The 22418-nt window shown below is 47.7% G+C and overlaps 1 protein-coding gene across 2 annotated transcripts in view; it reads left to right on the forward strand.

The window, feature by feature from the left end:
* The window catches only part of CDC123 (cell division cycle 123), a 54886-nt gene extending 46047 nt beyond the window's left edge, over nucleotides 1–8839 (forward strand). For both annotated transcript variants that reach the window (XM_008953148.4, XM_063607634.1), the window contains 3 exons: nucleotides 3550–3678; nucleotides 7833–7970; nucleotides 8563–8839. In XM_008953148.4, the coding sequence (XP_008951396.1) occupies nucleotides 3550–3678; nucleotides 7833–7970; nucleotides 8563–8589 (294 nt within the window). In that variant the 3' untranslated portion in view covers nucleotides 8590–8839. The remainder of the gene's footprint in view (nucleotides 1–3549; nucleotides 3679–7832; nucleotides 7971–8562) is intronic.
* The last annotated feature ends 13579 nt before the right edge of the window (nucleotides 8840–22418 follow it).

Below are 22418 nucleotides of genomic sequence, written 5' to 3' on the forward strand. Positions count from 1 at the left end.
ATTAACTTCTCAGGCTGTTTGTGCTTGAGATGTCACATGAAAACATGTTATGGCTGGGCGTGGTGGCTCACACCTGTAATCTCAGCACTTTAGGAGGCTGAGGCAGGCAGGTCACCTGAGATCAGGAGCTCAAGACCAGCCTGGCCAACATGGTGAAACCCCGTCTCTACTAAAAATACAAAAATTAGTCAGGCACAGTGGCAGGCGCCTGTAATCCCAGCTACTTGGGAGGCTGAGGCAGGAGAACCACTTGAGCCCAGGAGGAGGAGGTTGCAATGAGCTGAGATCATGCGACTGTACTCCAGCCTGGGCAACAGGGCGAGACTCTGTCTCAAAAAAAAAAAAGTTATAAAATCCTGATCCTAATCCTCCTAGTATATAGAAGTTACAGCTGGGTTTTTAAAATTTACTTAAACTCATTTTTTTTTGTACTAGAGGATAGCTTCTGAGCTACAGAGTACACTACCAATTAACAGTGGTGGTTTGTTTTCATTTAAAAATGTGTTTTGGGCTGGGTGCAGTGGCTCACACCTGTAATCTCAGCACTTTGGGAGGCCTAGGCGGGCAGATCACCTGAGTTTAAGAATTGGAGACCAGCCTGACCAACATGGTGACACCCCATCTCTACTAAAAATAGAAAATTAGCCAGGCATGGTGGTGCATGCCTGTAGTCCCAGCTACTTAGGAGGTGGAGGCAGGAGAATTGCATGAACCCAGGAAGGGGAAGTTGCAGTGAGCCGAGATCTCACCATTGCACTCCTGCCTGGGCAACAAGAGCGAAACTCCGTCTCAGAAAAAAAAAAAGGAAAAAATGTGTTTTGGTTTTTTGCATTGTGGCATATTCCTATATTAAAGGTGTGATTGTTTAAAAAAAAAATGAGTTAGTTTTACTGATTATAAAAAGCCAAGTAGAGGCTGGGCACAGAGGGTCACGCCTGTAATCCCAACACTTTGGGAGGCTGAGGCAGGCAGATCACGAGGTCAGGAGATTGAGACCATCCTGACTAACACAGTGAAACCCTGTCTCTACTAAAAATACAAAAAATTAGCTGGGCGTGGTGGCGGACGCCTGTAGTCCCAGCTACTTGGGAGGCTGAGGCAGGAGAATCACTTGAACTCGGGCGGCGGAGGTTGTAGTGAGCAGAGATCGCACCACTGCACTCCAGCCTGGGCAACAGAGCGAGACTCCATCTCAAAAAAAAAAAAAAAAAGAAAAGTAGAAAAGGTTTGGAGGTTAGAAAATACCCATTTTGTTATCATGACATATATTGAAGACATCTTAGCAGTATTCTCCAAAATAAAGTTGACATCGTTACCAAGAAGTTGTTTGATGGCTGATACTGTTTCACATAGTTCCAGAAATGAAGAAGTGGGTGCCAAATGGAGGTGAGGAAACAACTCAAGCGGTGAGAGATTTGCAGGGCTTCTCCTGAGGCTTGTATAAAATGAGGAACTTACCTAAATGGAGTGTGCTGAAAACATCCTGCGAAAACATCCTGTGACAGGCCTGTGCCACTTAACTGGAGGTTCTGGTATTTGAAGCAAGTCCTAATTAGATGTTTCATCTTTCTTAACATTTTGCTCTCGCTCAGCTGAGAAACAGTGCCAGCTATTAGGCATGCTGGCTCAGTGGTCTTGTTGCTTGGAATTTCACAGACACACACCCGCTCAGGACATGGCGGCAACACATTTATAGAAAACAACAAATTCATTATTAACCAGATGGCACAAATACATGAATGTTTCAGTGAGAAAAGTGAAAAGGAGCAAAGATAAACCTTTCGAGGAAACATCCATCCACTTCGTGTCAATAGGTGTTCGTGATCAGATGCCGTGGCCGTCATTCCTGGCGGCGCAGCCCCTGTGCCCCCACTCTGTGCGTGTCAGCACTGGCTGTTTTCTGCTCAGAGGCCCCAGCCCTACCTCAGCACAGTGCCCCCAGCTCAAAGGTGACCTTTCCCTGAGGAGAGTCACCAAATTGCCCACCTGTGGTTTCAGAACAGGACAAGGTAGACATTTCTTTCAGAGGTTGGGGTGCTTTTTTTTTTCTTTTTTCTTTTTTTTTTTTTTTACCTCCCCTTCATATGCTGTCAAGCTCTATTGTACAGACGGAACACTTACCACATTCACATAGAAAGAAAACAGCATCTTCAGGCTGGGCACGGTGGCTCACGGGGAGGCCAAGGTGGGAAGACATTTGAGGTTAGGAGTTCGAGACCAGCCTGGCCAACATGGTAAGACCCTGTCTCTAGTAAAAATGCAAAAATTAGCCAAGCATACTGGCGCATGCCTGTAATCCCAGCTACTCGGGAGGCTGAGGCAGGAGAATCGCTTGAACCTAGGAGGCAGAGGTTGCAGTGAGCCAAGATCGCACCATTGTACTCCATCCTGGGCAACAGAGTGAGACTCTCACAAAAAACAAAAAACAAAAACCACAAAAAAAAAAAAACCCAGCATCTTCATACTTGCATATGGTAAAAAAATCCACCCTTGGCAGCCCTTCCCGAGTCAGAAGCGCTGCTCTCTGGAGTCGCAGGCACGGCCTGGCTCCGTCCGGCTCCCCCTGAACAGAGCACTGAAGGCTCCGGGAAGACGCTTTGGTCAGACCGCAGACCCTTAGCCTTTGGGTGACAGTTCCCTTTCCTGCTGGAATCTTTTTTTCTTTTTTTTTGGAGACCCGGTCTTGCTTTGTCACCCAGGATAGATGGAGTGCGGTGTTTTGATCACGGCTCACAGTAGCCTTGACCTCCTGGGCTCAAGCAATCCTCCTACCTCAGCCCCCTAAGTAGCTAGGACTACAGGCATGTGCCACCGCTTTCAGCTGATTTTTATATTTTTTCGTAGAGATGGGGTTTCACCATGTTGCCCAGGCTGGTCTTGAACTCCTAAGCTCAAGTGGTCTGTCCGCCTCAGCCTCCCAAAGTGCTGGGATTACAGGTGTGAGCCACCATGCCCGGCCCTGCTGGAATCTTTGACTTAAAGTTCCAATGTGGCTTGAGGCTGGAGTTGGAACGTATCTCTTAGGCAGAGCTTTTCTGGGTCCCTTCTCTCTACATTCACAGGGGGGCTCCCTTTAGATCTCTGTCTATTCAGACAGGCGGCCCTTTCTCAGATGGGATATAGACAGATGATCTTTGGAAATAAGTGAGAAGATTTTTAAGATTAGAATAATATGAAGAATATCTTTCTGGCCGGGCGACGTGGCTTATGTCTGTAATCCCAGCACTTTGGGAGGCTGAGGTGAGGGGATTGCTTGAACCCAAGAGTTCAAGACCAGCCTGGGCAACATGGCAAGACCCTGTCTCAAGGAAAATACAAAAATTAGCTGCATGTGGTGGTGCATGCCTGTAGTCCCAGGTACTGAGGAGGCTGAGGCAGGAGGATCCATTGAGCCCAGGAGGTCGAGGCTGCAGTGAGCCGTAATCACACCAGTGCGCTGCAGCCTGGGCAACAGCATGAGACCCTGTCTCAGAATAAAAAAGCGTTTCTTTCTCAGAAGACAGAGTACAGACGGTGTTTGTTTTTGTTTTTTCTCTCTCTGTGCTACAGGGGAAGGTGTGGCTCATTGACTTTAATCCATTTGGCGAAGTCACAGATTCACTGCTGTTCACCTGGGAAGAACTGGTATCTGAGAACAACTTAAACGGCGATTTTAGTGAAGTTGACGCTCAAGAGCAGGTACGACATTTTTAAACCTTTCCAGTCTACTGACTGACTGCTTGTTCTTCAGACGCATAGGTAGGCGGCAATGGCCAGGACCCTTGGGAAGCGCAGAGTGTAACACAGCTTTACTAATAGCTAACTTGCCCATGGTGGTGGTCAAAGAAGGGGGCCCCATTTAACTTTATATACAGAAGTCAGGATCATCTGATCAGTTTCTTTAGTTCTTTTTCTGAGCTTCTTCTGTCACACCCACCTGGAGGAATCTTGGTCCCAGATCAGCTCATGCATCTGTTCCTTCTGACCCCAGCCCCAGCTGCTGAGGCTGACGGAGAAGTTACACACGTGCAGCCCAGCGGATTCCTGTCAGCTTTCTCCTTCGTTTCCACGGTGACTGGTTCACGCCTTGACGCTTCTCAGTCTCCCATCATTCCTTCCTTCCTCTCAGCAGATGATTTAACTTGCTCTTCCCCGGAAAAGGGAACCCACTGATGAGAATTCCCTCAGTTGATTTCTCATCACACCTACAAGCTTGTCCATCCCTTCCTGAGTCTAATCTCCCCCCTCCGTACACTGTGTCCCCCTCTGTCATCTCCCCACTCTGGACACTGTGTCCTCCTCTCTCACCTCCCCCTCAGGACACTGTCCTCCTCTCTCACCTCCCCCTCAGGACACTGTGTCCTCCTCTCTCTCACCTCCCCCTCAGGACACTGTCCTCCTCTCTCACCTCCCACTGTGGACACTGTGTCCTCCTCTCTCACCTCCCACTCCGGACACTGTGTCCTCCTCTCTCACCTCCCACTCCGGACACTGTGTCCTCCTCTCTCACCTCCCCCTCAGGACACTGTGTCCTCCTCTCTCACCTCCCACTCCGGACACTGTGTCCTCCTCTCTCACCTCCCACTCCGGACACTGTGTCCTCCTCTCTCACCTCCCCCTCAGGACACTGTCCTCCTCTCTCACCTCCCACTCCGGACACTGTCCTCCTCTCTCACCTCCCTCTCAGGACACTGTGTCCTCCTCTCTCTCACCTCCCCCTCAGGACACTGTGTCCTCCTCTCTCACCTCCCACTCCGGACACTGTCCTCCTCTCTCACCTCCCTCTCAGGACACTGTGTCCTCCTCTCTCTCACCTCCCCCTCAGGACACTGTGTCCTCCTCTCTCACCTCCCACTCCGGACACTGTGTCCTCCTCTCTCTCACCTCCCCCTCAGGACACTGTGTCCTCCTCTCTCTCACCTCCCCCTCAGGACACTGTGTCCTCCTCTCTCACCTCCCCCTCAGGACACTGTCCTCTTCTCTCACCTCCCACTCTGGACACTGTGTCCTCCTCTCTCACCTCCCACTCCGGACACCGTGTCCTCCTCTCTCACCTCCCCCTCAGGACACCGTGTCCCCCTCTCTCACCTCCCCCTCAGGACACTGTGTCCTCCTCTCTCACCTCCCCCTCAGGACACTGTGTCCTCCTCTCTCTCACCTCCCCCTCAGGACACTGTCCTCCTCTCTCACCTCCCACTGTGGACACTGTGTCCTCCTCTCTCACCTCCCACTCCGGACACTGTGTCCTCCTCTCTCACCTCCCCCTCAGGACACTGTGTCCTCCTCTCTCACCTCCCACTCCGGACACTGTGTCCTCCTCTCTCACCTCCCCCTCAGGACACTGTGTCCTCCTCTCTCACCTCCCCCTCAGGACACTGTGTCCTCCTCTCTCACCTCCCCCTCAGGACACTGTCCTCCTCTCTCACCTCCCACTCCGGACACTGTCCTCCTCTCTCACCTCCCTCTCAGGACACTGTGTCCTCCTCTCTCTCACCTCCCCCTCAGGACACTGTGTCCTCCTCTCTCACCTCCCACTCCGGACACTGTCCTCCTCTCTCACCTCCCTCTCAGGACACTGTGTCCTCCTCTCTCTCACCTCCCCCTCAGGACACTGTGTCCTCCTCTCTCACCTCCCACTCCGGACACTGTGTCCTCCTCTCTCTCACCTCCCCCTCAGGACACTGTGTCCTCCTCTCTCACCTCCCCCTCAGGACACTGTCCTCTTCTCTCACCTCCCACTCTGGACACTGTGTCCCCCTCTCTCACCTCCCCCTCAGGACACTGTGTCCTCCTCTCTCACCTCCCCCTCAGGACACTGTGTCCTCCTCTCTCACCTCCCCCTCAGGACACTGTGTCCTCCTCTCTCACCTCCCCCTCAGGACACTGTGTCCTCCTCCTCTTTCTCCAGATGCCCTCTGCTCTTTTTCCAATTCTTCCTCTCTATCAACTCTGTCCATCCGGATTTAGTCATGTTCAGATACCTCCCATCCGAAAAAAACAAAACGTTGTTCAACCCGGTTTCTTCACCCAGCCACTCTCTCCTTTCCTGCCAGCTTCACAGCCAGACTTTCCTGAAACAACTTTGTAGTGCTGTTTTCTGCCCATAAAAGTTACATGTCCGAGATGGGCGGATCAGGAGGTCAGGAGATCAGGACCATCCTGGCTAACACGGTGAAAACCTGTCTCTACTAAAAATACAAAAAAAAAATTAGCCAGTCGTGGTGGCGGGTGCCTGTAGTCCCAGCTACTTGGGAGGCTGAGGCAGGAGAATGGCGTGAATCCGGGAGGCAGAGCAAGTAACGTGCTCATTCTTAAAGAAAATTATAAAATCACCTATGATTTGAGAACCTTGAGAACCAGTGTTTATATTTTGATATATAACGTGCATTTAAACACAGGCATAGACCTTTGTAAATAAATGAAGTCATACTACATACTCAATTACATGTCCTGAGATTTTCACAGTGTTCTCTTGTGAGCATTTTATATCTTTTAAAAAATAGTTTTGGGCCAGACGTAGTGGCTCACACCTGTAATCCCAGCACTTTGGGAGGCCGAGGCTGGTGGATCACCTGAGGTCAGGAGTTCGAGACCAGCCTGGCCAACATGGTGAAACCCCATGCTACTAAAAATACAAAAAATTAGCTGGGCATGGTGGCAGATGCCTGTAATCCCAGCTACTTGGGAGGCTGAGGCAGGAGAATTGCTTGAACCTGGAAGGCAGATGTTGCAGCAGTGAGCCAAGATCACGCCATTGCACTCCAGCCTGGGTGACAGAGCGAGACTCTGTCTCAAAAAAAACAGGCCAGGTGCAGTGGCTCACACCTGTAATCCCAGTACTTTGGGAGGCCGAGGCAGGTGGATCACCTGAGGTTGGGAGTTCGAGACTATCCTGATCAATGTGGAGAAACCCCGTCTCTACTAAAAGTAAAAAAATTAGCCAGGCATGGTGGCGCATGCCTGTAATCCCAGCCACTCGGGAGGCTGAGGCAGGAGAATCGCTTGAACCTGGGAGGCGGAGGTTGCAATGAGCTGAGATTGCTCCATTGCATCCAGCCTGGGCAACGAGTAAAACTTCGTCTAAAAAAAAAAAAATTAGTTTTGGCAGCTGGGCATGGTTCATGCCTGTAATCCCAGCACTTTGGGAGGCCGAGGCAGGCAGATCACCTGAGATCAGGAGTTTGAGACCAGCCTGGCCAACATAGTGAAATCCCCATCTCTACTAAAAATACAAAAATTAGCCAGATGTGGTGACGCGCGCCTGTAGTCCCAGCTACTTGGGAAGCTGAGGTGGGAGAATCGCTTGAACCTGGGAGGCAGAGGTTGTAGTGAGCAACAGAGACCTGGGCAACAGAGATCACGCCCCTGCACTCCAGTCTGAGAACAGAGCGAGACTTTGCCTCAAAAAAAAAAAAAAAAGCGTGGCATGAGTGCAGCAGCCCACCGAGCCTGTAATCTTAACACTTTGGGAGGCCAAGGCAGGAGGATTGCTTCAGCTCAGGAGTTCAAGACCAGCCTGGGCAACATACTGAGATCTTTTCTGTACTAAAATTTAAAAAACTCAGCTGGGCGTGGTGGCGCATGCCTATAGTCCCAGCTACTTGGGAGGCTGAAGTGCAAGGTTCACCTGAGCCCAGGAGGTCGAGGCTGCAGTGAGCCACTGCACTCCAGCTGGAATTACAGACGTGAGCCACCGTGCCCGGCTCATTTTAACTTAAGCATCTTTCTTTCTCCTTATCAAGTACAGAGGAAAACATGGAGTTGAAATTGTTTTGCTAGGTTCTTTTTTAGTTCACAGAATAGGCCTAAAAATAAATGATTGATATTCTTTCTCCTTTTTCTTCTTTGTACAGGATTCCCCAGCTTTCCGTTGCACAAACAGTGAAGTGACAGTCCAGCCCAGCCCCTATTTGAGTTACCGGCTACCCAAGGACTTTGTAGACCTCTCTACTGGGGAGGACGCTCACAAGCTAATAGACTTCCTTAAGCTGGTAAAGTCTATGTGCATTTAGTATGCTGGCCATCTTTTCAAATAGACCTTCAAATTGGCTTTTATATAATATTTCACTGGAATCCTGTATCACCTAGACTTTGATGGTTATGAATGGAACTGAGTTACTGAGTTAGAGCATTTTCTCATTAAATATGAAATAGGAGCTGAAGGCATAATTTATTGATTAGAATGACAGAAAATGTTTTTATGCTGTACATGCCTTTTGAACATTTTTCAAAATACTTGTAACTTTGAAGAAAGTGTGTATATTGTTAGAGGGCTGCAAGGAGAGCAGGTCTCTGCTCTGGTGGTGATTTTACTCAAGAGGGGATGTGAATATTTATATTTTTGTGTGGATTTCTGTGTAGGAGTTTTTGTATGTATGGAAGAAAGAGAAGAAAATACTCAAATACCTGAGGATAATTTGCTCAGGAGTCAAAGTGATAAACTAGTTTAATGAATTAAAGCGTGGTTTTCCATGACAATTTTTAATTACATCCTTTGCCAAGACCTCTAGAAAATTATACCTGCTGAGCAGATATCCCGAGGAGCATGTGCTATTTTAACATCCCCTTGGTTTTCTTTGACAGAAGAGAAATCAGCAGGAGGACGACTGATGAGCGTGCTGGAGCTGGAGAAGAGGAGGCCCCGCCCCGCCGCTCCGGGAGCTGCTCATCAGCCGCAGCTTCCTGCCGACCCTGATGCGGGCGGGCCGAGCAGTGTGGACATCAGCCGCTTTTTATATTCATGTACATTCACCTGGGGAAAAAAACGGAGGGACTTTGCTACTTGTAAAAATAACATAATAAATAGATCTTAAACATAGGAAAACCATACTGTTCTGATAATAAAATGCTTTCTATGAAATATGTTGCTTTTCTACCGAGTCATTATTTTATTTATTTATTTTAATTTTTATTTTTTGAGACAGTCTCGCTGTGTCGCCCATGCTGGAGTGCACTGGTGCAATCTCGGCTCACTGCAACCTCCACCTCCTGGTTCAAGCGATTCTCCTGCCTCAGGCTCCCAAGTAGCTGGGATTACAGGTGCATGCCACCACACCCAGCTGAGTTTTATATTTTTAGTAGAGGTAGGGTCTCACTGTGTTGGCCAGGCTGGTCTGGAACTCCTGATCCTCAAGTGATCTGCCCACCTTGGCCTCCCAAAGTGCTGGGATTATAGGTGTGAGCCACCACGCCCGCCCTGTTTTGTTTAGGGACAGTCTTGTTCTGTTGCCCAGTCTGGGGTGCAGTGGCACAATCACAGCTCACTGCAGCCTCAATCTCCTGGACTCAGGCAGTCCTGCCTCAGCCTCCTGAGTAACTGGGACTACAGGTGCACACCACCACGCCCAGCTGATTTTTGTATTTTTTTGTAGAGATGGGGTTTTGCCATGTGGCCTTTTTAAAAGGCCACCATTTTTAAGTGATGATATCAATTGTGCCTAATTTACCGAGGCTTTATGATGTGCCAGACATTCTACTAAGAGCTCTTTCTGTATTAGTTGACATCACCAAGCAATTTGAAGGATACAGACATCACCATTTCCCAGGGTACCTGCCCGACGTGGTATCCGGTGGTAATCTTCGTCCTCAGTACTTGATCTTTGTATTCAGTACATCAGATGCCCTTTCTTTTTTTCTTTTTTTTAAGTAGTAGAGGTGGGGTTTCCCTGTGTTGCCCATACTGATCTCAAACTCCTGGCCTTAAGCAATCCTCCTGCGTCAGCCTTCCAAACTGCTAGGATTACAGGTGTGAGCCACCGTGTCTGGCCTCAACTGCCATTTGTGGGGCCAGTTGTTTTTTTGTTTGTTTTTGAGACGGAGTTTTGTTCTTGTTGCCAAGGCTGGAGTGCAATAGTGCCATCTTGGCTCACCGCAACCTCTGTCTCCTGGGTTCAAGCAATTCTCCTGCCTCAGCCTCCTGAGTAGGTGGGATTACAGGCATGTGGCACCATGCCCAGCTAATTTTTTATTTTAAGTAGAGATGGGGTTTTCTCCATGTTGATGGGGCTTGTCTCAAACTGCCCACCTCAGGTAATCTGCTTGCCTTGGCCTCCCAAAGTGCTGGGATTACAGGTGTGAGCCACCGCCCCTGGCCTCAATTGTTTAATGTACAGGTACTTCAGAAATACTTTTGTTTTTTTAAACTGCTTACAGGTGCCTATCCACCTATGATGGATTTAGTATCAAGGGTTGATTTTAAGTTTAGCTCTGGAAGCTGGCTTTGTCAAGATGGCATTTTACCAAGCCAAAAAAAAAGTAAATATATTTGATACCAATTGAAAACATTCAGACTAGGCTGGATGTGGTGGCTCATGCCTGTAATCCCAGCACTTTGGGAGCCCGAGACCAGCAGATCATCTAAGATCAGGAGTTCAAGACCAGCCTGACCAATATGGTGAAATGTCATCTCTACTAAAAATGCAAAAATTAGCTGGGTGTGGTGGTGGGCGCCTGTAGTCCCAGCTACTTGGGAGGCTGAGGCAGAAGAATGACTTGAACCTGGGAGGCAGAGGTTGCAGTGAGCTGAGATCGCACCACTGCACTCCAGCCTGGGTGACAGAGCGAGCCTCCATCCCCCACAAAAAAGAAAACTATATTCAGACTATATAAAATAAAAAGACCCAAGCAAAATTTGGCAGAGAGTTCATAAACTGTACAATTGTCATTACACTTTTGCGCACATTTTCCTGGGGAAACTGGACTTCAACTCCCAGGTCACTTTCTAAAATGTGATTTTTGTGCATTGTTTACTTAGTGTATTTAATTTTAGTTGATTTTCCTGATGTTAATATCAGGAAATATAGGATAATAGGCAGGAAATATTCTCCTAAAGCCCAATATAATTTATGCCTGCCTAAAAATTACTTCTGTTTTAAGACAGAGTCTCACTCTGTCTCCCAGGCTGGAATACAGTGGCACGATCTGAGCTCACTGCAACCTCCGCCTCTTGGGTTCAAGCAATTCTCCTGCCTCAGCCTCCTGAGTAGCTGAGATTACAGGTATGCACCACCACATCCAGCTAATTTTTGTGTTTTTAGTAGAGATGGGGTTTCACTATGTTAGTCAGGCTGATCTCAAACTCCTGGCCTCAAGAGATCCGCCCGCCTCGGCCTCCCAAAGTGCTGGGATTACAGGCGTGAGCCACCGCGCCCAGCTCTTAAGTTTTGAATCGTCCTTTTATTTTACTGGCATTTGTTCTTTATTTGAGGTACCTCAGGCTTGTGCTTGAATTCAGAAAATGGAAACCTTTGTGCTTCCTCAGCGTGTCCCTGCAGTCCTCCCTTCTGAAGAGAAGACGCTGCTGCAGTTGCCTTTGAACGGTTGGGGTAAATATGTGCTTTGTCCTGCAGGCGGTGTCATGTTGCATGGGCCTCCTGGAGACAGCACGCTTTGCCAGTTTTGTTTTCAAGAGTCTCATTTGATTTGCATTTTCTGAGTTCGTAAGGTTTTCTCATCTCAACCATTTCTCTTTTTGATGATTGAGGATCGTTAAAAAACAAGCAGAAACCTTATGTGACAGTTTTTTTGACTAAGTTTGTTACCTGCAAAGGGTAAGAGGAGTTTTCTGGAGTCCGTTAAGTGAGATAACTCATAAACCTGTAGCGTAGTGCACTGCACATCACAGACCACAGACAAATGGTAGCTATTGTCAATCATTCTGCTTGGCAGACTTCTGTGCAGTATATGAAAGGCACGTTCTTTTTAACAGAGTCAAGAAAAAAATATATATATATATTTAGTAGAGACGGGGTTTTGCCATGTTGGCCATGGCTGGTCTCAAACTCCTGACTTCAGGTGATCCATCCACCTCAGCCTCCCAAAGTGCTGGGATTACAGGTGTGAGCCACCACGCCCAGTCCCTTCTTTTCTTTTTTGACAGATGACGAAACTGCTCCCCAAAGATGTTGACTTTCCCAAAACCTTCCCTGTAGCAGGATCTAAACATTGTTTTATTCACATGTTGTCCTTGGCTCATGCTAAGGACAGAATAAATCACGGTAAACTTACCACTCACACACAGTGCAGGTATGTATACACCTTCGAAAGATACAGCCGAGCACGGTGGCTCACGCCTGTAATCCCAGCACTTTGGGAGGCCGAGGCGGGCGGATCACAAGGTCAGGAGATCGAGACCATCCTGGCCAACATGGTGAAACCCTGTCTCTACTAAAATATAAAAAATTAGCCGGGCACGGTGGTGCATTCCTGTAGTCCCAGCTACTCGGGAGGCTGAGGCAGGCGAATTGCTTGAACCCGGGAGGCAGAGGTTGTAGTGAGCTGAGATCACGCCACTGCACTCCAGCCTGGCAGCAGAGTGAGACTCTGTCTCCAGAAAAGAAAAAAAAAGAAAGATGCTTGAGGACTACGCCGTGCATGGTGGCTCATGCCTGTAATTCCAGCACTTTCGGAGGCCATGTTAGGTAGATTGCTTGAGGTTAGGAGTTCAAGACCAGCCTGGCCGACATGGTGAAACCCCGTCTCTACCAAAAATACAAAAAATTAGCCAGGTGTGGTGGTGCGCACCTGTAATCCCCACGATTTGGGAGGCTGAGGCAGGAGAATCACTTGAACCTGGGAGGCAGAGGTTGCAGTGAGCCAAGATTGTGCCACTGCACTTCAGCCTGAAACAGCAAGATTCCATCTCATAAACAAACAAACAAAAAGATTGAGGAACAGAAATCTAAGACATCGTAACAAAAATGTAGTGAAGAAATAGCTAAAAGTTATAGGGTTAGGCAAAAAGTCTGGCATGAATGACCTAAAGAGAGAATGCATTCAGGTGCGTCTTTTTTTTTTTAATCAAAGAAAACCAAAATAAAATGATACTGGCAACATAGTAAGACCCTGTCTCTAAAAAGTTTTTTTTTTTTTTTAAAAGACAAATTAGCCAGACATGGTGGTGCATGCCTATAGTCCTAACTACATAGGAGGCTGAGGCAGGAGGATCGCTTGAGCCCAGGAGTTCAAGGCTGCAGTGAGCTATGATCTCACCACTGCACCGCCCCCCGCTCCCAACCAAAAAAAAAGAAAATAGATAAAAAGGAAAGAAAGGAAGAGTCCTGGCGCGGTGGTTCACGCCTATAATCCCAGCACTTTTGGAGGCCAAGGTGGGTGGATAACCTGAGGTCAGGAGTTTGTGACTAGCCTGGCCAACATGGTGAAACTCTGCCTCTACTCAAAATACAAAAAATTAGCCAGGCATTTTGGCACGTGCCTGTAATCCCAGCTACTCAGGTGGCTGAGGCAGGAGAATTGCTTGAATTTGCGGGGTGGAGGTTGCAGTGAGCCGAGATTGTGCCACTGCACTCCAGCCTGGGCAACAGGCACAGAGCCAGGCTGAAGCCCTACTGTTCTCCAAACTGTCACCCCAGACTCATAATATGTACTAGATAAATTGCAGGTCGTCTTCTTTTCTTCCTTCCAACTGAGTTCATTCCCCCACCCTCCCTCTCTTTTCTCCTCCTAAGAAGTCATTTTGTTCAGCCACAGTTTATAAGCAGGGCCCATTGTTTAGGTCTGAGGAACAGGACAGGGTTGTACTAAGTGCTTAGGCAGTGATTCTTATCTGGGAAGGGCTGACAGCTTATTCTTTAATGTCTACAAATTGCTTTGAAGACAAAAAATGCTACGAAAATGTCAAGTAATGTTATTGCTTTTAGGAACATTAGTTTTCCATCTTGTGAAAGGCATATATCTCAGGCCAATGAAAGCTCAAGCTTCCAAAGCCAGACTGAGTTTCTCTCACTTACAAAAGAAGCATAGCCTCCTTTGCATGTATTGGTAATGCTGAGAGCACTGGAGTTCTTAGTTCTTTACAAAAAAAAAAAGTCACCAAAGAAAGAGGACACCAGGAGGCCAGGTACGGTGGCTCATGACTGTAATCCCAGCACTTTGGGAGGCCGAGGCAGGTGGATCATGAGGTCAGGAGGTCAAGACCATCCTGGCCAACATGGTGAAACCTCGTCTCTCCTAAAAATACAAAAATTAGCTGGGCGTGGTGGCACATGCCTGTAATCCCAGCTACCTGGGACCCTGAGGTAGGAGAATCACTTGAAACAGGGAGTCAGAGGTTGCAGTGAGCTGAGATCAGGCCACTGCACTCCAGCCTGGCGACAGAGTGAAACTCCATCTAAAAAAAGAAAGAGGACACCAGGAGCTGGACGCAGTGGCTCAAGCCTGTAATCCCAGCACTTTGGGAGGCTGAGGCGGGAGGATCAGTTGAGGTCAGGAGTTCGAGACCAGCCTGACCAACATGGCGAAACCCCCGTCTCTACTAAAAATACAAAAATTAGCCAGGCGTGGTACTGGGCACCTGTAATCCCAATTACTCGGGAGGCTGACGCGGGAGAATCATTTGAACTCAGGAGGCATAGGTTGCAGTGAGCCGAGATCATGCCATTTCACTCCAGCCTGGGCAACAGAGCGAGACTCTGTCTCAAAAAAAAAAAAAAAAAAAAAAAGGGGCGCCAGGTAGGGACATAGGAAAGAGAGAATGGAGAGGAAGGAATACTCTCAAATACTTTTTTTTTTTTTTGGAGACTGGGTCATGCTCTATTGCCAAGGCTGGAGTTCAATGGCATGATGATAGCTCACTGCAGCCTCCAATGGCTGCCCTCAAGCGATCTTCCCAACTCAGCCTCAGATGTAGCTGGGACTACAGGCACACACCACCACGCCTGGCTGATTTTACTTTCATTTTTTTTGTTACCCAGGCTGGTTTGGAACCCCTAGACTCAAGTGAACCTCCCGTCTCAGCCTCCCAAAGTGCTGGGATTACAGGCATGAGCCACGATGCCTGGCCACTCTCAGGTCCTCATGGGGAAATAAATGGAGTATAAATGGATACAACATTGTAAACAGACAATTTAAAAGACAGTCCGTGCAGAAAGGGCACTGGTACCTCTCAATGAGTTTATAGGTATGAGGAGTGAAAAGGACATCAGATGGCCACCTCTCATCACTCTTGGTGGCCACAGACTTGTCTTTTTTGAAATCAAAATGAGAATGTCCAAATGAATCTTTTTTTTTTGGCCGGCAGGGGGGAAGGGGGGATGGAGTCTTGCTCTTGTAGCCCAGGCTGGGGTGAAATGGCACAATCTCGGCTCACTGCAATCTCCGCCTCCCAGATTCAAGCAAGTCTCCCATCTCAGCCTCCCTGGTAGCTGAGATTACAGGCACCCGCCACCACGCCCGGCTAATTTTTGTATTTTTAGTAGAAACGGAGTTTCGCCTCCCAAAGTGCTGAGATTATAGGCGTAAACCACCGCGCTAGGCCCAAATGAGTCTTAAGAAAGGAGAGACAAAGATCCCAGGATATGATTTGCTCACTTCTGGATTTTGAATGCAAATTAATGCTCCCCCAAAACTTGAATAATGGGAAGAAGTATGGTCAATCAGTTAAGCAGTTTTGGTTGCAAACAACAGAAACTAACTCTAGTTAATGAGAGCATGTACTGGAAGGATGTGAGGTGCCTCAGGAAATTGGCGCAAAGTGTGTAAGCTCCACAGAGAGAACGGAGACTGGGAAAACTTTGGAGATGCAAAAGACACTATCCCAGGACTTAGATACTAGAGAGATTCTGCCTTCTGTCCTGATGATACTGGGCTCAAGATTCAGTATCCGGCTGGGTGCCATGGCTCACGCTTGTAATTCCAGCACTTTGGGAGGCCAAGGCGGGTGGATCACCTGAGGTCAGGAGTTTGAGACCAGCCTGGCCATCATGGTGAAACCTCATTTCTACTAAAAATACAAAAATTAGCCATGTGTGGCAGCGGGTGCCTGTAATCCCAGCTACTTGGAAGGCTGAGGCAGGAGAATTGCTTGAACCTGGGAGGCAGAGGTTGCAGTGAGCCGAGATTGCACCATTGCACTCTAGCCTGGGCAACAAGAGTGGAACTCCATCTCAAAAAAAAAAAATTAAAATTTTTTTTTGTCTCCCAGGCTAGAGTGCAGTGGCATGATTATGACTCATTGCAGCCTCAATTTCTGAGGCTCAAGCTATCTTCCCACCTCAGCCTCCTGAATAGCTGGGACTATGGGAATACACCACCACGCCTGGCTAATTTATTTTTATTTTTAGCAGAAACAAGGTCTTGCCATGTTGCCCAGGCTGGTCTTGAACTCCTGAGCTCCAGCAGATCCTCCTGCCTCAGCTTCCCAAAGTGCTGGGATTACAAGCATGATCCACAACGCCGGGACCCTTCCCAGTGTTCTCTATGATCCTTTCCGCGTCTCCATCCAGTACCCTCAGGACCTCACATCTGTCTGTCTGTAATAACCAACCAGTTGGGCTTGCAAACCTGCTTCTATCTTCCTCCTGCCTTTCTTGTTTGATGTAGCTTCCATATACCCCATGTAATTTCACTCTGATCTGTGTAAACTTATTTTCCACGACCCTTAAAACATCCTCAGCTCCCAGCAAGTCTGCCTTCTCCATGTTCTTTCAATATCCGCGGCATTCCTGCTGGCTGCCTCCCCTCGAAGCTTCCTGCTCACCTGGAATATGAATGCCCTCCTTAAGCTCATCTGTTCATTTAGGCCAGAGATTCTCAGTCTTAGTCATATATTTTTTTCTTTTCTTTTTTTTTAGACGGAGTCTTGCTCTGTCTCCCAGGCTGGAGTGCAGTAGCGCGATCTTGGCTCACTGCAAGCTCCGCCTCCCAGGTTCACATCATTCTCCTGCCTCAGTCTCCCAAGTAGCTGGGACTACAGGCACCCGCCACTACACCCAGCTAATTTTTTGTATTTTTAGTAGAGACGGGGTTTCACTGTGTTAGCCAGGATGGTCTCGATCTCCTGACCTCGTTATCCACCTGCCTTGGCCTCCCAAAGTGCTGGGATTACAGGCTTGAGCCACAGCACCCGGCCATATACTCTTTTTCTTTTTCTTTCTTTTTTTTTTTTTTTTTCACATAGAAACAGGTATGTGCATTGGGCGGGGTGGGGGGGGGGTCTTGCTATGTTGCCCAGGCTGGTCTCAAACTCCTGGCCTAAGGATCCTCCCACCTTGGCCTCTCAAAGTGCTGAGATTACAGGCATGAGCCACTGCACCCGGCCCCTAGTTGTGTATTCTAATTACCTGGAGAGTATTTTTTTCTTAATCAATGGAGAATACTCATCCAGACCAATTAAACTGAAATCTCTGGGGCCCAGTAGTTTGTTCTTGTTTTTGTTTTTGTCTTTTGTTTTTGAGAGGGAGTCTCCCCTCTGTTGCCCAGGCTGGAGCATAGTGGTGTGATCTCTGCTCACTGCAACCTCCGCCTCCCGGGTTCAAGTGATTCTTCTGCCTCAGCCTCCTGAGTATCTGGGATTATGGGTGCCTGCCACCACACCCGGCTAATTTTTGTATTTTTAGTAGAGATGGAGTTTCACCATGTTGGCAGTGGTTGGCCAGGCTGGTCTCAAACTCCTGACCTCAGGTGATCTGCCTGCCTCGGCCTCCCAAATTGCTGGGATTACAGGCATGAGCCACCAGCTGGGCCCAGTAGTTTGTTGTTTATGTTTGTTTGTTTGTTTTGAGACAGAGTTTCACTCTTGTTTCCCAGGCTAGAGTGCAATGATGCAATCTCGGCTCTTCACAACCTCTGCCTCCCGGGTTCAAGCAATTCTCCTGCCTCAGCCTCCCGAATAGCTGGGATTACAGACATGTGCCACCATGCCCGGCTAAATTTTGTATTTTTCAGTAGAGACGGGGTTTCCCCATGTTGGTCAGACTGGTCTCCAACTCCTGACCTCAGGTGATGCGCCTGCCTTGGCCTCCCAAAGTGCTGGAATTACAGGCGTGAGCCACCGCGTCCGGCCAAGGGCCCAGTAGTTTTAAACATCCCCCAAATAATTATAATGTACTGCTAAGGTTTAGAACCCCCATTTAAATATTAGGCCTTATGTGAGCATCTGTTAACCCCTCCTGCTCCTAAGGCCCTCCCAGATCAATGTAGCCACTATACCTTTGTCCTCCTTCTTTGAGCTTCTAGAGAGCTACAGTCCACATTATCAAACCAGCAGCTCGTTACCTGCTTTATTGTATTAATTGCTAGTTGTCTAGGTGTTTGTTTATATGACAAGCTCCTGAGGCAGGAACAAAATGCTTAGATTAATAAGCTTTTCCAGATAATGAAATATAATACAAAATAGATGGAGACACCCTCAAGAGTATTCCAAGTCACTGCGAGCGGGCAGGAGAGAGGAAATTGTCCCCACAAAGTTCATATGTTGAAATCCTATAACCTTCATACCTGAGAATGTGACTGTGTTTGGAGACAGGCCCTTTACAGAGGTGATGAAGCTAAAATGAGGCCTTTGAAGTGGGTCCTAATCCAATATGAGGGTGTTCTTATCAGAAGAGGAAATCTGGACACAAAGACACCAGGGATGCCCAAGCGCAGAGGAAAGGCCACATCCAGGACACAGCAAGAGGGTGGCCATCTGCACACTGTGGAGAGAGACCTCAGAAATGCACCCTGCCGACACCCTGATCTTGGACTTCCAGCCTCCAGAACTGTGAGACAATAAATCATGTTGTTTAAGCCACCCTTAAAACCCTGTCTGTTGTATTTGGTTATGACAGCCCCAGCAAACTAACACATGAAGTAAAGGTGTAGGAAAATTAAAATTATAAGTTTAGGGAAAGTAATCGAAATCATCCTTATGAGCTCTGAGCTAGCAGATGCCATTCGTTAACAGGATCAGAAACCCCTGTAAATTGCCCTCCCAGGCAATACTAGCCTGATGCACTGCTAAATGCCAAATGCATCTTTACAAAGGATATTAGAAACACACAAACACATGCCCATGCATAGAGCACAGCAGAGGAACACCTACACCTGGCAGACTAGGGTTTTTTGTTTTTATTGTTTTCAGATGGAGTCTTGCTCTGTCGCCAGGCTGAAGTGCAGTGGCACGATCTCGGCTCACTGCAATCTCTGCCTCCTGGGTTCAAGCAATTCTTGTGCCTCAGCCTCCCGAGTAGCTGGGACTACAGGTGTGTACCACCACAGCCAGCTAGTTTTTGTATTTTTAGCAGAGATGGGGTTTCATCATGTTGGCCAAGCTGATCTCGAACCCCTGGCCTCAGGCAACTCTGCCCACCTCAGCCTCCCCAAGTGCTGGGATTACAGGGTGTGAGCCATCGTGCCCAGCCAGACTGTGGTTTTAAGAGGGCATTTCACATTGTGAGAGCTTTAGACACCCCAAAACCTGAATCTGTCCTGCAAGATAAAGGCACAAAATGATCAGGTGGATGGAACTGCTGCTCTTTATAAAGAGATTTTTAGAATTTCAGTCTGAATTGGGATATAGGAGCTTTTCTAGAATGATAGTGTGATAATAAACTTGTGGCAGACACCCTCAAGGTGACTACCAATGAGCCCTTGTATAACCTCTTCCTTGGAGTGCAGGTGAAAACTATGACTTGATTCTAACCAATAGATTATGCTTAGAATCCTTGAAGCCCTGACCTCCTGGGATCAAGCGATCCTCCTGCCTGGGCCTCCCAAAGTGCTGGGATTACAGGTGTGAGCCACCGTACCCGGCCACTACATGGCCTTTGATTTCACTTTTCTCCAGCCCGCCAGCCACATCCTGCCTCCGTCTCTCACCTGATTCATGCTGCTGTCTGAGGCTTCTCTGTCTCATCTTTTTTATTTATTTATTTGTTTGAAATAGAGTCTCGCTCTGTTGCCCAGGCTGCTGGAGTGCAGTGGCACAATCTTGGCTCACTGCAGCCTCCACCTCCTAGGTTCAAGTGATTCTTCCACCTCAGCCTCTTGAGTAGCTGAAACTACAGCTACAAACATCCAAACTATGTTAGAAGGTCATGAGGTGTCACAGTAAACTCTCAGGAAAATAATGGGGGAGACTGAAAGTGACTTTGAGTGTCAGGAAGGTTTCTGACCTCAGCTCTCTGGAAGTCAGGGGTGAGCATAGCTCAAAATATGGGACAGGCTGGGAGCAGTGGCTCACGCCTGTAATCCCAGCACTTTGGGAGGCCGAGGCGGGCAGATCACTTGAGGTCAGGAGTTTGAGACCAGTGTGGCCAACATGGTGAAAACCCATCTCTGCTAAAAATACAAAAATTAGCCGGGCATGGTGGTGTGCACCACCACGCCCAGCTAATTTTTTGTGTGTGTTTTTAGTAGAGAAGGGGTTTCCATGTTGTCAGGCTGGTCTCAAACTCCTGACCTCAAGTGATCTACCCGCCTCAGCCTCCTAAAGTGGTGGGATTACAGGCATGAGCCACTGTGCCTGGCCAGTTCATGCAATCTTAATCTGAACAAAAGAACTCAAGAGTCTGAGCGGCCGGGTACGGTGGCTCACGCCTGTAATCCCAGCACTTTGGGAGGCTGAGGTGGGTGGATTGCCTGAGATCAGGAGTTCGAGACCAGCCTGGCTACCATGGTGAACTCCATCTCTACTAAAAAAAAAAAAAAAAAAAAAAAAAATTAGCTGGGTGTGATGGTGCGCGCCTGTAGTCCCAGCTACTCAGGAGGCTGAGCCAGGAGAATCACTTGAACCCAGGAGGCGGAGGTTGCAGTGAGCCAAGATCACACCACTGCACTCCAGCCTGGGTGACAGAGCAAGACTCTCTCTCTCAAAAAAAAAAAAAAAAAAAAAAAAAAGAGTTTGAGCAAAAGGGAATTCTGATTTAATTGAAAAAAAAAATACGATCAAGCAGGTATTTCTTCAAGGGCCGTTATGTCCCAGGCCTTGAGTACTTCTGATGCTGTGATGAGATCAGCCAACCACACAAGACCATTCACTGAGCATCTTCTGTAAACTTGACACTGTGGTATCACCATCAACAAAGAGAAGAGTGAAAAAAACAGAGAAGGGTGTTTGTAGCTTTAGGGGGCTGCGGTGTTTCACAGGTTGTTGGATTGAGGGTCCATTTGCTGTAAGGTTGTAAAGATAGCCAGTGGCTTGGAACTCCAGTGCCACCCCCCACCACTACCCAGCCACAGACCCCAGCTTTGATTTCATAACCACACAACATACAGACTTCACACCACTCCTAACCAGTGTGGTTTACTCTCTAAATGGAACACTAAGATCTACAGATAAGACTGGGGGACTAAAAACAAGGACACCTTTGTCTCAGCCCTGGTTCTGCAGGTACAGTCAATTGTGTGACCTTTTTCCTAAGTAAATGGGACAGCTGCATCGTTTACATTAAGATTCATGCAGACAGCTCTGGTTAATTCTTTCTCAAAATAAAAACAGTTAGTAGACAAACCCAGACCTCAGGTTCATTTCAGGTTGTCTGTCTGAAACCAACCTATCCATGACTATGTCTGGAAAAATTATCTTCCCTTTTAAACCATTCAGACATGAGCTGGTACAACATAGTCTTATGGCTTGAACCTCTGGATGAAGGTTTTTTTTCTCAAAGAAAGAAAAGTAATTTTTTTTTTTTTGTTTTTTGAGCCAGGGTCTAGCTCTGTCGCCCAGGCTAGAATGGAGTGGCACAATCTTGGCTCATTGCAACCTCCACTTACTGAATTCAAGCAATTCTCCTGCCTTAGCCTCCTGAGTAGCTGGGACCAAAGAGGTACACCATGACATCTGGCTAATTTTTGTATTTTTAGTAGAAATGGGGTTTCACCATATTGGCCAGGCTGGTCTCCAACTCCTGACCTCAAGTGATCAGCCATCTTGGCCTCCCAAAGTGCTGGGATTACAGGCATAAGCCACTGTGCCCGTCCATAATTCTCATTTAAAAAAACTTTTTATTTTTTATTTTTGCAGAACTGTCAAACTCCTTCCTCAAATTTTCTTCCTATTTTATGACTGCTGACTTTGGGATGGGGGAAGTCGCAGTGAATATTTATTAACTCTTAGATCCAATGGAACATGTGTCATGGACTCTTTTTCAACTAAGAAGTGGAAGCTGAAGCTGTCTTTCTTTTTTGATTTTAAAATTTCACCTTTATGTTAGATTGGGAAGTACATGTGCAGGTTTGTGACAAGGGTATATTGCGGGATGCTGAGGTTTAGGGCGTGACTGAAGCCCTCATCCAGGTGGTGAGCACAGTAACCAACAGGCCGTTTTTCACGCCTTCCCCTCCCTCCCTCTCCCCTCTGGGAGTCCCAGTGTCCTGTTCCCCTCCTTCCGCCCATGTCTACCCTATGTTTGGCTGCCACTTAATAAGTGAGAATATGTGGTATTTGGTTTTCTGTTTCTGCGTTAATTTGTTGAGCATAATGCTGTTTTCTTTTTTTTTCTTTTAGACAGAGTTTCGCTTTTGTTGCCCAGGCTGAGTGCAGTGGTGCCATCTCAGTTCACTGCAACCTCCACCTCCCGGGTTCAAGCGATTCTCCTGCCTCAGCCTCCCGAGTAGCTGGGATTACAGGCGTGTGCCACCACGCCTGGCTAATTTTTGTATTTTTAGTTGAGATGGGGTTTCATCATATTGGTCAGGCTGGTCTCGAACTCCTGACCTCA

The sequence above is a fragment of the Pan paniscus genome, chromosome 8 (genome assembly GCF_029289425.2).
Source record: "Pan paniscus chromosome 8, NHGRI_mPanPan1-v2.0_pri, whole genome shotgun sequence".
Lineage (NCBI taxonomy): Eukaryota > Metazoa > Chordata > Mammalia > Primates > Hominidae > Pan > Pan paniscus.